The sequence below is a fragment of the Mytilus galloprovincialis genome, chromosome 13 (genome assembly GCF_965363235.1).
Source record: "Mytilus galloprovincialis chromosome 13, xbMytGall1.hap1.1, whole genome shotgun sequence".
NCBI lineage: Eukaryota > Metazoa > Mollusca > Bivalvia > Mytilida > Mytilidae > Mytilus > Mytilus galloprovincialis.
Window position 1 is genome coordinate 71,024,053 of NC_134850.1, and position 16,932 is coordinate 71,040,984.

General features: G+C 32.7%; 1 protein-coding gene across 6 annotated transcripts in view; it reads left to right on the forward strand.

Moving 5' to 3' along the window:
* Positions 1 to 16,932, forward strand: part of LOC143055966 (G-protein coupled receptor dmsr-1-like) — a 122,872-nt gene that overhangs the window by 68,515 nt on the left and 37,425 nt on the right. Inside the window, exon 1 of one of the 6 annotated variants that reach the window (XM_076229035.1) lies at positions 4,084 to 4,266. The exons of 4 other annotated variants lie outside the window; for them this stretch is intronic. In XM_076229035.1, the coding sequence (XP_076085150.1) occupies positions 4,214 to 4,266 (53 nt within the window). In that variant the 5' untranslated portion in view covers positions 4,084 to 4,213. Of the gene's footprint in view, positions 1 to 4,083; positions 4,267 to 16,276; positions 16,672 to 16,932 lie in introns of those variants that run through there. One more of the 6 variants, XM_076229040.1, reaches the window with a different exon arrangement.

Sequence of the window (16,932 nt, forward strand, 5' to 3'; positions counted from 1 at the left end):
ATCATGAAAGTTATTAAGCCAAATAAGTACAGAGTTGAAGAGCATTGAGGATCCAAATTTCTAAAAGGTTGTGCCAAATACGACATACTAGGTAATCTATGCCCTGGATACGAAAACCCTTAGTATTTCGAAAAATTCATACTTTTAAATTGGACATATTGCTGTTTCTCATGGTTGCTACATATTTCAGATAATTTCACCTTTTATAAGTGTGCATGATTGATTGATATAATGTTTTGAATCCATGTATTGATTTTTGTCTTATGCACATTCATCATGTTTCAATGTCGCCAGAGTGAATACACATTCATCATTTTTCAATGATAATAACATATAGTAGATTTCAATCAAAAGTTTTATTAATCGTTCTTATTTGTATTCGGTGAAAGTTGACCTTCAATGGTTTACTTTTATAAATTGTTATTTGGATGGAGAGTTGTCTCATTGGCACTCACATCACATCTTCCTATATCTATCTATGGATAGTTATCGCCTATGGAATCATGTCATATGATCTTTACTCTATTGGTATATTTCGCCAATACTTTAAACTAACAAACGGTGTTCCAAAGAGGGACGAAAGATACCAAAGGGACAGTCAAACTCATAAATCAAAAACAAACTGACAACGCCATGGCTAAAACTGAAAAAGACAAACAAACAACAGCACACATGACACAACATAGAAAACTAAAGAATAAACCCCACACACCCCACCAACAAACTAGGGGTGATCTCAGATGCTCCGGACGGGTAAGCAGATCCACATGTGGCACCTGTTGTGTTGTTTATTTAATAAGAAATGCGGTAAATAGTCTAATTCGGTAGGTAACATTCATGAAAGGGAAGGGGATTGTAGTTACGACGTAAAGAACATATCCGATATCATTTGTGAAACGGTTATTCCTTAACGGTCAACCAACTCGTTATGGCGTCCGTAAAATTTACGAAGGGATGATTTCAACTTCATAATTTGGAACTATTGGTTTGATAGCTTTCTTGTGTGCAGGTGCTGCTGAAATGTTGCTACTAGGAAATGGAAAGTTCACAATTGGAAAGCTGAAGTCATCTCTTTTGTCTTATCTTTCTTCTTAAGAAGTTCCTGCATGAAGTAGAACAACTTCTGACAGGCACTGTGCTACATATTTCAATATTTCAGGATAATTGATAAAGATAGTATCATAGAGACTATTTCTATATTCTGATAGAGTACGACTGATCCCAACAATGAATCTTCGTTTGTGATCGTCACTTTTTGTAAATATTTGTATTATTATATATAAGAAAAGTAAAATAACAAAAATACCGTACAATTCACAAGTAAAGGTTGTTTAAAAATTGGAATTGTCGGCTCTCCTTTGACGCCATTTGCAAGTCTGGTTTTGAGGAAACGATGATAGACCGTTGGAAGGGGACGATAAATGGCTGACCCGTGGTAAGAGAAATCAATATCTCTTGCACGTAAAAGACGCCCTTGTAGATTTCGAAAGAGAGTAGTGCCGCTACAAAACAGCACTCACACCCGCAAAGTGGAAATGGATTAATATAAGATGCAGAAGTTGTTTCCCAATCCACTATAAATAAATATGTTTTATACTAAAAATGGGAACATCAAGATCTCAAATACATCAGACTAATGAGAAACAATAAGAACAGACATTTCCATATGTAAAAAATGATGGATTATATCTGGTTTTAAAGCTAGCTTAACATCTCACTTACATGATAGTTGCATACTATTTCACTATATCAAATATATTGACAGCAATGGCTAAGTTAAACTGACAGACATAATAGGTAAAACGCTGTTCAATGTTATTGCAGCCTCTGACAAACACTATTACGGAATTAGTCAAAGGTGAAGCTTGAGAAGTTTTTATTTTCAGAAACACATTTTATTTGCAGTAAAAAGAATATAAAATTGAGAAGCTATGTTTTTAAAATTATTTTTGTCTTTATGATTGATGCTTTTATCAATTGTATTTATATATTTTTTAAGTACTTTCCTTTTTTCTTACATTTAATTGTATTATATGTCGTTGTTATTTACCTTTTAACGTAAGAAATCTTTGCTATGTTACAACCGTCTGCAATATATCAATATTTCAGTGTTACAGAATGTAGAAATCATTCTTTTATCAATATCTTATTAATATCTTTTGTTAATTTACAGTTTCTTATGTCATCATTTATTGCAACAATTGAGTTATTTAAGAAATGACTGTAATATTTTTTCTGTCTATGAAGAAATAACATAAAAAAATTTGGTGCACACTAAATAACGCGCGTAGCGGGTTATTTAACAGTGTGCCCCATATTTTTTATGTTATTTCGAATAGACAGAAAAAAATATTACAGTCATTTCTTATAATTTAATTCTAAATTCCATTTTAAACCGTAGAAAACCTGGAAAAAACGTTGATGACGTCACAGTCACATGACTAAATTATGTCTATGGTCTGATAACAAAATAACGTCAGCCAATCGGAAGACGCGTTACATCCAAAATTAAATTATTGAGGGTTGCCTTTAATTTGTTTGCTTAATTTTCATTACCGAAAAAGAAATAGACAGAATTTCACGAGTTTTCTTAATTGAACTTCATGCTTTTATGTTTCACCTACTTGTAATTGCCTACAGACATGTCTGCACTATCACATACAAACGTGAACGTTATAAAAACAGGCTTCATGAGTTTACAAAATGTTAAAATTTTAAATCGAGATAGAATGTCCCAGTAAAATTTGAAACGATTATCCTGCTATTCAAGACACTACAGAATATCTTAACAGATGATATAGCAGTTCTAAAATAAGTATAGCAAATACTTCTAATCATAGCCTTCGTTCTTACATCAATTTGTATTCTGGTAAACAATTGGCTATTTGTTTTTAAGTTAAGAAGTCATCTCTTTTACGTTTTGGGATTCTGAGTCCTCAATGCTGTTCAACTTCGTATTTTTTCTTTACACTGTTTTTTATTCGAGCATCACTAATGAATCTTTTAAAGACGACGAGCTCGTCTAAGCGTACAGAATTATAGTCCTTGTAACTACAGTGAATTTGGTTACATATACTGTTAGAATATGCATTATCTTGGATATCATTGCACATGTTTTTGATTTCTAAGTTAGTTAGTAACGCTTCCTTTACCATTTGATTATGGACTTTTTGTTTTGGATTTTCCTTTGATTTAGATCAATAGTTTACTTTTTCTTTTATGCGGCCTGTTGTTTTTTACCACTTGTCAATCGTTAAATGCATGTGCTATGTATCTTGAAGTTTTGAAGGTGCAGATCGTCATGCACGACATCATATAAAGTAAGCATGCTTTCGTATATTGTAAAATTATTTTGTTCTAGACAATCGTAATCGTTGTACCCTTTTAAATACACTAGTCGTAATGTTTTCAAATTTAATCGGTTGTCTATATTATGCTGAAGGCCTTTTGAATGCAGGAAGTCTGGTTTTCTATCTTCTTTTTTTTTAATAAAACATATTTAGATAACTCAAATCAATACTCAAAGGAAAGATTTAAACTATGTCACTGAAACGCCAGACATGTCTTTTAGATTTTCATTTAATCAGTTAAGAATATGATATGATTTGAGTGTTTAGTTCCTCGTTTCCGCTACATTATCATCAAACCTGTTGCAATAAATACCAAACGTCAACAAAAAACGTTATGGCATATTTACATATAAGCGTTTACCAAAGAAACAATCAAGAACATGACAAATAGTTATCAACTCTAATCAGTACGACAACTGCATAATCATGACATTTCTATCTATTAGTATAAATCAATTTTTGCTCAGAATCAAACATAATTTCATTTTACGAGCAATTTATCTTTATAATGCGCATTACGATTCTTGTATTTTAATTGTTTATCGAACTTTTTACACTGTCGAGTTAATTAAATTGCTTATAAATGTCAAATCATGAATTTCAATTTTTATTGACAGTGTATTGGAGTTGAGTTGATAATTTACTGTGATTCTTTTTTTGATATTTCAACGTTACTTATGTTAAATATGCAGATGAGCTATTTCTTAGTCATGTGACCTGTTCGTTACAAATACGCGTTTATGACACCTGAAGGTGTTAAGTTGGGACGGCGATCATAAGACTATCGTTATATAAGTTGCATTGCCAGAGTTTTCCATTTCCGCTGTAAACATTTAGTTTATTGGTGACGGGTAATTATCGTAATGGTAGCTTCTCTCAATCATTACGACAGGGATCTATCATGTTCAGAAACATGGTAAGTAAAATCAATTGTTATTATTAAAATGAAATACATGTAATTGACCAATACATATATTTGTACCATATCTTCATAAAAAACGGTTTTATTTGCGTGAAAAATTGAAATAAATTTGACTGAATGAGTATATTTTATCCATTCCTAATTTTAGTTCAATATGTTTGTTCTATCCGTTCTCATATGGTGTTTTATTTGTTCCTATCCTTTTTTGGAATGACTTGTTCTATCTTTTTGTATTATTTAGAGTAGTATATAAACTCATATTCTTCTATATAATTATTTGTTATGCACATTCATATTAGTTTAACTAGAAAAATAAGTATGTTAAATCCGTTCATATTTGTAAAATTAGTAAAATAAGTATATTCTATCCGTTCTCATATGGTGTTTCATTTGTTCCTATCCTTTTTTGGAATGACTTGTTCTATCTCTTGATATTATTTAGAGTAGTATATTCTTCTATATTATTATTTGTTATACCCATTCATATTAGTTAAACTAGAAAAATAAGTATGTTAAATCCGTTCATATTTGTAAAATTAGTAAAATAAGTATGTTATATCCGTTTATATTATTATTATTATTTTAACCGTGTAAAGTTTTCATACAGATGACTTCAATAATGAGCAAAGCCCATACCGTATAATCCACTTTAAAAGAAACCCGAAATGACTACTGTGAACTAACTGAAATGAAAAAAAAAACCAAATTAATGATAATTGATAATAAAATACAAACAAACATGACAACTTACAACCAATGAACGCCAATGAATAACAGATTCCTGACTTGGGAAAGACTGTGGCGGGGTTAAAAAAAAAAACTTATATAAAAATAAAAGACAAAACGTACCGACCGAAGTGTTCTAGCAGTCATAGACAGTTCGATGAGAATTAATAAGACACATACATGTATCAGTCAATGCATATCCAACGGATTAAGTGTGTGTGTTTTATTGATCTTGTATTTTTTATTTGAGTATGAAATATGAGTGATTGGTTACTTTACTATTCCTTGCTTTTCAAGTATTCCAACTATAACATTGAATGAATCAAGATATACTATTAAGAATGAAAATAATCAGAATAAAGAAACTGAATGGGTCTATCAATGCCCATGCTACGTCAATCTTTAAAGACCCAAATGTTGCAAAACACTTATCTTACCTCCATAACACATATGTTGTTGTCCCCGCAGAGAAAGCCCCAAACAACATCGTGTTTGTGTATAAAACTCATTACATTATATATAATTAACTGCTTAATAAACGAATTAGGTATTGACAATTCACTTGGAAACTAAACATATACCATCACGACACTTTCCAAAGAGGAAATCCTGGATAATCATAGGTCTGTTCTATGTTCCGTTGGAATTTCAACCAAAGATGAAAAACTGGATCTTCCATCACTGTATTGGATACGTATATGTCCGTACAAACAACGGTATATTGCTGTGATTTGTTATCACATAAGCAACACGACGGATGTCACATGTGGAGCAGAATCTGCTTACCCTTCCGGAGCACCTGAGATCACCCCTAGTTTTTGGTGTAGATCGTGTTGTTTATTCTTTAGTTTTCTATGTTGTGTCATGTGTACTACTGTTTGTCTGTTTGTCTTTTTCATTTTTAGCCATGGCGATGTCAGTTTATTTTCGATTTATGAGTTTGACTGTCCCTTTGGTATCTTTCGTCCCTCTTTTATAGAAGGAGGACACATTATGGTTTTAGAATTACATCTTTTGAACAACGTTCCATTCTTAAAGTTAAATCAAAACATGTATATTATTCTATAGGACTGCAGGGTTCAATTCTTTGTAAATAGTTTATCAGCATTGTATTGTTATGGAATATCTTGCAGAAAGTGTCCACGTCCAAAAATAATTCAATACGATTTTTGGTCTTTGAATAGAAACTCTTTCATGTCGAGAAGAATTAAAATTGTAAACGCAATCTCTTTATCAGAAATATTTTCCACTAATGAGGTTCTACAGACATTATCTATCATTCGTTTTACTTGCTTTTAATGCAGACATCAATTGATTAGAAACATACTTTTTTATTGTCAAGACTATTTTATAGCTACGACAAACGTAAAAGAAACCCGTAAGTTAATGGTTAAATTCATCAAATGTCTGTCAGTGCAGTGACAAAGCCATAAAAAGTATAGACTGCTTCGTTTTTCGTAGGTGGTATTAGAACATTAAAAGTGGATCTAAGAATTCACTTTTATTGCAAAGGTCATAAAGTCGTCTTTAATTTCTCCTATTAAACTTCTTTGTTGACAACAAATGTTTTTGGAAAATATAACCCAAATGATTCACACTGCAGTTATCACAACAAAGTTTAAAATTCTCCGGGTACCAAAATTGCATGATGCAAAATAATGGTATTTTTAAGATTTTTTCCTTGTCAGTAGTCCTCTGTATAAAAAATCAAGTAAAAGACACCCTTGTAGATTTCGAAAAAGAGCAGGCTAATGCCGCTACAAGGCAGTAATCGCATTCGCAAAGTGGAAAGGAATTGAAATAAGTTGCAATAGCTTGTTTTCCAATCTACTGTAAATGAATATGTTCAAACTAATTTGAAAAAGATTTTGTTTAGAGTTATCTGTATATTTAATCAGCAAAAATCATATAAATTGAAATTTACTCGGATGAGTTAATAAAAAGTGAACACAATAAGTTATAAATGTAATAGGTTAGAAGCGCATTTCTAGATTTACCTTCATCATGATCGTTCATAGCCGACCTTTCGATTATCAAGACCTATTCAGTTGTGATCGCGAGTTCAAACTTTTTGAATCCGAAAACTTAATTCAAACGATTATGCACTGTAAAAGTAGATCTCTACTAGTGATTATTTAACATTTATTACTCATTTGTATTGTGTATACAGATCTTAATTAAATCTTCATCATGTAAACAATCACATGTGCAGTAGTGCAGGTGCAAATTCAGTGAGATAGTGCTCATTCCGGAAGGTTACATTTTAACAAGCAAAGAGATAGTACAGAATAGATATCAATAAACAAGTTGCAATAGTTTTCCATGATTGAAAATGTTTAATTAAAAAGATAAACAACAAATTACAATTATTACAGAAAAGATTGTCCGAGTAACAGTATATCTAATGAAAGAAAATTAGCATTTCATTTATGCAATGTTTTTCATCTTTTACCACTGCATGATGATTTTAAGTCCCAAAAGAAATAACCAGCCCCAGAAGTGCAGGTGCATTGGTATTGCAGTTATTTTCAACACAGTTGTATTACTTTCCTGTTCACAAGTTATTTATAAGAATCTAAGATTGTTTTGAGAGAGTAATACAGTGATGACTGCTGTACCCATATCTTGACTTTTGTTTATTTTGTCTGTTTTGTTCACGCATCAATGCAAATATAACGGAATTCGATGCGACTGTCATAAAGTGAGAGGTTTAGCGCTATAAAACCAGGTCCAATCCATCATTTTCTACATATGAAAATTCCTGTACCAAGTCAGAAATATGACAGTTGTTGTCCATTCGTGCGATGTGTTTTGTCATTTAATTCTGCAATTTGATTAGGAACATTACGATTGAATTTTCCTCGTAATTCAGTATTTTTGTGATTTTTTTTTTGTTTTTTTTTTTTTTGCATAATTAAATTCAATCAGATAATTGTGATCTTAAAACGTCCTGTACTCGGTCAGGAATAAGGCAGTTGTTACCAAATAGTCCGTGTCTATATATGTTGGCGTTTGTTTTTGTAGCAGTTCAGTGTTTCTGTTATTCCGTTGTTTTCTTCTTATATATGATGTGTTTTCCTCGGTTTTAAAATTGTGACCCAGATTTGGTTGAGTTAAATCGGTTTATGACTACTGAACAGCGCTTTACTACTATTGCCTTGATATGATGATGTTTTTCCTTTTCAAATACTATTCCTATTGTTTGTACATTATCCTTAGTCGTTCATGGCTCATGTCAATCTTTATCACAAATTTTATAGTTTGGCTTTATAAATATTTTGATATGAGCGTCACGGATGAGTCTTATGTAGACGAAACGCGCGTCTGGCGCACTAAGTACCGTTGATAACTCATTATACAGTTCTTTATTAATAATAATCTGTTTACAACCAAAACAGTGTCATATTTTATTAACTTTAATATATTCCTTAGTAAACCTAATATAACTTATACCCTGAAAAATATAAAACCGTATCACATTTCCTATAATCTAAATGCGCAATCAAATATAATGACTAGTCATTAAATTCCCTAAAGGAGGTTAATAACCATACGATTCTACCCATACACATGGTTGAAAGCCCACTCAAACAATGCATTCCCTAAAGTAGGTCAATAACCATACGATTCCACCCATATACATGGTTGAAAGCCCACTCAAACAATGAATTCCCTAAAGTAGGTCAATAACCATACGATTCCACCCATATACATGGTGGAAAGCCCACTCAAACAATGAATTCCCTAAAGGAGGTCAATAACCATACGATTCCACCCATAAACATGGTGGAAAGCCCACTCAAACAATGAATTCCCTAAAGGAGGTTAATAACCATACGATTCCACCCATACACATGGTTGAAAGCCCACTCAAACAATGAATTCCCTAAAGGAGGTCAATAACCATACGATTCCACTCATACACATGATGGAAAGCCCACTCAAACAATGAATTCCCTAAAGGAGGTTAATAACCATACGATTCCACCCATACACATGGTTGAAAGCCCACTCAAACAATGAATTCCCTAAAGGAGGTCAATAACCATACGATTCCACCCATACACATGGTTGAAAGCCCACTCAAACAATGAATTCCCTAAAGGAGGTCAATAACCATACGATTCCAACCATACACATGGTGGAAAGCCCACTCAAACAATGAATTCCCTAAAGGAGGTCAATACCCATACGATTCCAACCATACACATGGTTGAAAGCCCACTCAAACAATGAATTCCCTAAAGGAGGTTAATAACCATACGATTCCACCCATACACATGGTGGAAAGCCCACTCAAACAATGAATTCCCTAAAGGAGGTCAATAACCATACGATTCCAACCATACACATGGTGGAAAGTCCACTCAAACAATGAATTCCCTAAAGGAGGTTAATAACCATACGATTCAACCCATAAACATGGTTGAAAGCCCACTCAAACAATGAATTCCCTAAAGGAGGTCAATTACCATACGAGTCCACCCATACACATGGTGGAAAGCCCACTCAAACAATGAATTCCCTAAAGGAGGTCAATAACCATACGATTCCACTCATACACATGGTTGAAAGCCCACTCAAACAATGAATTCCCTAAAGGAGGTCAATAACCATACGATTCCACCCATAAACATGGTTGAAAGTCCACTCAAACAATGAATTCCCTAAAGGAGGTTAATAACCATACGATTCCACTCATACACATGGTTGAAAGCCCACTCAAACAATGAATTCCCTAAAGTAGGTCAATAACTATACGATTCCACCCATACACATGGTGGAAAGCCCACTCAAACAATGAATTCCCTAAAGGAGGTCAATAACCATACGATTCCACCCATACATATGGTGGAAAGCCCACTCAAACAATGAATTCCCTAAAGGAGGTTGATAACCATACGATTCCACCCATACACATGGTGGAAAGCCCACTCAAACAATGAATTCCCTAAGGGAGGTCAATATCCATACGATTCCACTCATACACATGGTTGAAAGCCCACTCAAACAATGAATTCCCTAAAGGAGGTCAATAACCATACGATTCCACCCATACACATGGTTGAAAGCCCACTCAAACAATGAATGCCCTAAAGGAGGTTAATAACCATACGATTCCACTCATACACATGGTTGAAAGCCCACTCAAACAACGAATGCCCTAAAGGAGGTTAATAGCCATACGATTCCACTCATACACATGGTTGAAAGCCCACTCAAACAATGAATTCCCTAAAGGAGGTCAATAACCATACGATTCCACCCATACACACGGTTGAAAGCCCACTCAAACAATGAATTCCCTAAAGTAGGTCAATAACTATACGATTCCACCCATACAGATGGTCGAAAGCCCACTCAAACAATGAATTCCCACCGTGCAACACTCTTCAGAAACCCTTCAAATCTTGAACTATAGTTGTACAGACTGATCTGCCAATTACGTAAACAATTAATGATATTTCAACGCCAACAGGCAGCCATGGAACAATTAATGATATTTTAACGCTAACAGCCTGCCGTTTCAACCTATAAATATGGTTCTGTCGGTTTAATTGAATATCTGATTTAGATAATTTGTACTGATTAATGTAATATTGATCTGAAATTGAGAAATGTTTAAATTGAATATACTTTCGTCTAGATAAACGAAACGTTAGACGCTGTCAAGTGATCAGATGCAACATGTTTATATATCATACATGTACATTATAACCAAATAGATAAAACAAATTGAATGGATTTAGTGGATTGTGAGAATCAGTAAAAGCGGGTTTTCAATAGAACAATGTAAACTAGGTTAGAACTGTTTCGATTCTATTGTGCAACTTTTTTTCTGTCTCTTTTGTGGTAAAACTGTCAGACTCTGTTCAAGGCCAGAACAGTTCTTAATGAAATACCTACAAATCTGGCAGGATAATCTAGGGTTCAACTGTTAGGATCTATTTTGTTTTAGAAATGCAGAACTGTTCGAAGGTACAACAGTTATGAATGACATGAATAAGAACAGCTGTGAAATTATTTCTATGATAGAAATGTACGTAACAGTTTTTAGATATAACTGTCAAAATGATTCTTCAATGTAACTGTTCTTTCTTTTCTGTCTTTGGTAGAACTGTCTGTCTGATAATTTTTTTTCTTATAAATTGACTGTTTGCAAAAGAAAGAACTATTCTAAATACTAAAGATTTTTTTATCCGAGGCATTAATAACCTTAGACGAAATTGACACGACTTTGTGGAATTTTGAGTTATCAATGCTCTTTAACTTTATACTTGATTGACTTTCTTACTTTTTTTTTAATCTGAGCGTCACTGATGAGTCGTATGTAAATGAATCGCAGGTTGGCGTATTAAATTATCTGCCGGGCACCTTGATTACTTTTAGCATGTCGAAATGTATTACTGTATTGTCTATTTGTGTATTTCTCTTTTCTGAATGTTCTTGCATTTATTTGTACTTTAGTTCTCTGTGATGTAATGTTGTCTTTTCAGGGTTATATTAAGAATTGCCATAAAAGCGCGAGGTTTAGTTAGCTATTAAACCAGGTGCAGTCTACCATTTTTGTGATAAAATGTCCTGTACCACTTTGTTGCACTTTACTGTTCCAGTTGTTTCGTTGTTTTCCTCTTATAATTGATGTGTTTCCCTCTGTTTTAGTTTGTAACCCGGATTTCTTTTTTCTCAAGGCACTTATGATTTTCGAACAGCGGCATACTACTGTTGCCTTTTTCTCTTGAATTACAGATTAGTTCTTAAGGACATGACTGAGTACAACTTTACGGATCTGTTTTATTTAAGCATGCAGAACTGTTCGCGAGTAGAACAGTTATTAATGACACACATAAGGCAAGATTTGAAATTATTTCTATGATAGAAATATCCGTAACAGTTTTTAGATATAACTGTAAAATGATTTTTATGTTGGTACTGTTCTCACTGATCTACTAAGCGGTAGAATTGTCAGAATCTGTTATAGGGTCGAATAGTCTTAATTGACATAAATTAATGCAGCTCTGCAATCTTGATTTGAACAGGGACAGTCAGCTGGCTTTTCCCTGTTTGTCTTGTCATGGTAACAAAAAACAACTGAGGGAATCGCATGAACTGTCAAAGAAGCAAGACTGATGTTTAGTATATCTTGTAATTCATGTATCATCCATCAAGCGCATCCACATTCAGTATAAATGTCGCTATCTGGAGTAGAGTAGACACACATGTTAAAATAAAACATAAGACGACTAAACTTATAGCCTGTGACAATACTCCACTAGTGACGACATATCGTTATGGTGACCGTGTTGTGTTGATTTCGCTTGTTCTTTCTCATAACTCTGTCAGAGCAGTTTATGTATGATGAACAAACCTCTGTTTCTAAATTCCGTTTTTTGATAGAATTACGAGTAATTTGTTGTTGAACAACAGTTTTGTAATTTATAATGTTAATATTCATTACAGACAACACAAGGAGCAACTGAGTTTCTGTCATAGTCCATTATAATTCTAGTTTAGAAAAAGCTTTATTTATGGTACATAATTATAAACTTTATTTTGCCTTTTTAAATTTTTTTTATTTTTATTCGAGCGCACTCAAGAGTCTTTTTGATGAATCACTGATGTGATTAGGGACTTTCCGATTCGATATTCCTCTGAGTTCAGTATTTTTGTGATTTTCCTTTCTTTTTTTTTTTGGACGAAACGTACATCTTGCGTAAATATAAAATTTCAGTCCTGATATCTATGATGAGTTTATTTGGTAAACACCACACTTAGATTTTTTTAATTCAGTTGTTACCTTTTTTCTTTGAGAATAGGTTGATTAGGCGCCGTGATCCTATATTGTGGGTTAACATTGATAGGTTACGGTTGTCTTGCTAACAAATCTTTCCAGAACAATCACAATGTGTAGTTTAATAGACTGCATTGTATTAAAAGAAAACATTTTGCATGATAATCATTTGAAATAGCATTTTTTTTAATTCTATGTAACAGCATGAATACAAGTGGATCTCTCAATCGATTAATGACTTTTGAACAGAGGTATAATAGTGTTGCCTTACTATATCATAGTGGAACATTTGAATTCTTTTTCTATTCTTTTTTTTATTCTATAAGCAATTGAATATGTTATAGCCTGTAACCTGGATTTTATTTTATCTCAATCTATTTATGAATTTTGAACACCAGTATTCTACTGTTGCTTTTATTTAGACGAATTAATCGGAGTATCTAAAACAAACAAGGTTACACCGAGCTCAAAACATGTCAAAAAGTAATAGAAACTGATTTTGGTAATCAATTATCCTTTTTTCACACATTTAAGAGAAATCCGTGAGTTTGAGAGCTTAAGAAGTTATAAATGACAATTATATAATGTTTGTTTTCACAAACTGCTTAGAATTAGTATTCTATTTTCAACAATTAATACTCAGAAAAAGAATCATTTTAAAAGTGTGTGTCTTTCTGAATAATATTTGTATAAGAAAAAGAATCCTATAATAATCCAACTATGGACCCTTACGGGTTTTACATTTCATACAATGACTACAATTATTGATTTATAACAATGTGATAAGAATAAAATAATATACAACACAACACAATAGAACACTGAACAGTTATTGTATGCACACGGAAGAGAAAGTAATATGGTAGATAATCCATAAATATGTAAGAATTGAAGATTATTGATTTTTTTTTCTTTTTAAATGATACAGATAATGATAAACCATGTCTGGTCTCTAAATGTCAGATCATTGTCTGGTCTCTAAATGTCATATCATTGTACGGTCTCTAAATGTCAGATCATTGTCTGGTCTCTAAATGTCATATCATTGTCCGGTCTCTAAATGTCATATCATTGTCTGGTCTCTAAATGTCAGATCATTGTCTGGTCTCTAAATGTCAGATCATTGTCTGGTCTCTAAATGTCAGATCATTGTCTGGTCTCTAAATGTCATATCATTGTCTGGTCTCTAAATGTCATATCATTGTCTGGTCTTTAAATGTCACATCATTGTCTGGTCTCTAAATGTCAGATCATTGTCTGTTCTCTAAATGTCACATCATTGTCTGGTCTCTAAATGTCATATCATTGTCTGGTCTCTAAATGTCATATTATTGTCTGGTCTCTAAATGTCAGATCATTGTCTGGTCTCTAAATGTCATATCATTGTCCGGTCTCTAAATGTCAGATCATTGTCTGGGGTTGAAGTCATAAATCTTTGCTCAGTGCTGGGATGACCGCAGGTCTTTAATAAATGTCAGATCATTGTAAAGATATTAAATATGACATCTAACATCACTCAAAGGGTGACAACCTGTATCAATTAACTAAGATTACAACATGAGTACCAATGACAAAACACAGCAGAATAGTATTACCAGTGAAATAGAAAATATTCAGTCGCTTATTGAGTGTAGTTAATGAGATAACTAATAAGCCGCATAGGACACTTTGGTATTTTTAATTGTGTCCCGAAGGAGTATGAGTTAAACATTTCTATATCTTTAATGACGAGGAAATGAAGAAAAAAAGATTCAACCTTTTTCATGTTTAACTCACAAATCGTGTAGTTATATGTTAAATGCATACTTGAAATATTTCAGTAGAATTTGGTTAATGTGTGTAATTAGTTTCAAAATTGTTAATTTATTTTATATTGAAATAAATGTAAACTACAGGGAATTCAGGTGCTATCGGAAGTTGTTATCTGAAGTGTGAACCTTTAATAATTAATCGTGATTGTCAATTTTATCCAATTTACATTAAAACGCTAAGCAATTATATTTTAAATAAACGATATCTAACATTCGATAAATGTCCAGTCTGTGGAGACAAGGGTTAATAATATACTCCTACTCAAATCACGACTTTTTTTATAAATTGATCTACAATAAGAACACTTAGAAACTCGTGGACTGGTACACTGGAGTAACATCACTGACGTGAAAGTAATGCACCACGGCGCTGAAAGGAGTTGCATTAGTTTTTATTATTACTATAATTGGAATATCGAATGTCAAATTAGTCCCTTAGGATAAACCGGCTTTAAGAAATTTTTGCGAGGGATGTAATTAATAGGATCACATCTAATGCAAGAAGACAGAACAGATTAAGTACATAGAATGCTGCGTGAAATATTTTACAAAGACTACCAATTAAAAAAGACTCAATTAACGGAACAAAACAAAGGCCAATAAAGCAACCCCTAACGACATTTGATTGACATTCACAATTTTAATTCACAGAAAACACTGATTTTCTAATTTTCTTCTTTTTATAATGTTAACTATATAACATAGTATAGAATAAAACAAAAATGTTAACTATTTGACACACTACGATCAATACATATACTGTTGATAAATACATGACTTTTGTGTTATTTGTGTTTATTCCCTGTTAACAAAACTTTTGCCTTTATTTTTGCCTTACAACAGGCCACCTACGGGCCCTCAAAGAGTTGTTGTAATAAGGGTTCTTAACGTGCAAAGAGCGTGGCACTCTCTTTACACGGGACATCGGATTGACGTCCCCATTCTGACCGGACGTAACTGCGACCTTCATACATCCCGCACAGCCAAACGGACGCCCCACGATCGGGAGAAGACCAAGTGACCATATTTCAATTCGCCAGTCACCCTTGGGGTTATTATAGAACGAACATCTAACTTTTATGAACAACATTTAAACAAATTGCATATTATGTTTTTTCTGGCTTGAAAGTTTCTTTATTTTTGAATGGTTTAGATCAGTTTCAGGATTTTTGTGGTCTCTTTAAAAACATATTATGATAAATGAAAGGCGAAAGATACCAGTGAGAAATTCAAACTCATATGATAGTTTTATGGCAATTCGAATCAGAATGACCTTCGCCAGTGTCTGTCGAATGTTTAAATGACAAATATCGGCGATAACATCATAAAATGTTGGTGTCTATTTTCAATACAAAACACATTTAAATTATTTTTTCAACTGCATGATATTTCTTATTATACCGTCTAATACACGTTTTAAATTTCACTACTTTAAATTTGGTTTTTTAACAATAAGTTAAACATGATTATTTGTTGGTTAGAATTACACGAATATAGAAATCTGATAACGATATTGTCGTGGATGTTTTCTTTCCCGTCTGTAAAATGTTTACTATACTGTGCGGAGCATATTCAAGGTCGACTATAAAAGGTTATAAAATAAGTAATTAGTAATAAATATTGACAATTATACACCTCAAATAAAATAAACCGCTATAAACATGCATGTTGACTTCAATTCAGAAACGAATTACACATTGTTCATTATTTATGTGTACGCATTCTTTACCAACGTTGTCCTTGTTGTACTGTTTTATCAGACCAGGAATGCTAACCTGTTATATAATATTTTAATAAAGATATTATTTCCAATTTGACAACAACAAAACTACATGAAGATTTAATTAATATTGTTTTCATTCCATTAATATCACAGTTAGTACCCAAACATATCTTAATGACATTGAACATGAAACTTTATTGGATAAAACATCAGTGATTCTATATTCAACAGTGATTCTATATTCAAACCCCAAATTACAATATCAGGTTATATATAGAGACGTGTAGAAGTTGATTTAATTAAAGTCTGAGGTTTACTACAGGACCGTGTTCACGAGATTTTTTTAGGTAGGTTTTTTTCTTTTTTATATCGAGATTAGTTCAGAGCATTTTATTAGGAGCATTCTTCTCTCTCTATATATATATATCCATTCAAAAAATTCCGAAGTTGGCATCTCATTAGAATTATGTCTTACATAACAACCATTAAGTTATGGTAAACCTATATGTCGATTGACCACTACACAAACTAGGCTATACAATGATATAGCTTTTATAATTCGAGTAATGCCCATTCTTTAAGGCATTATCTAGTGTTTGATCACAGTA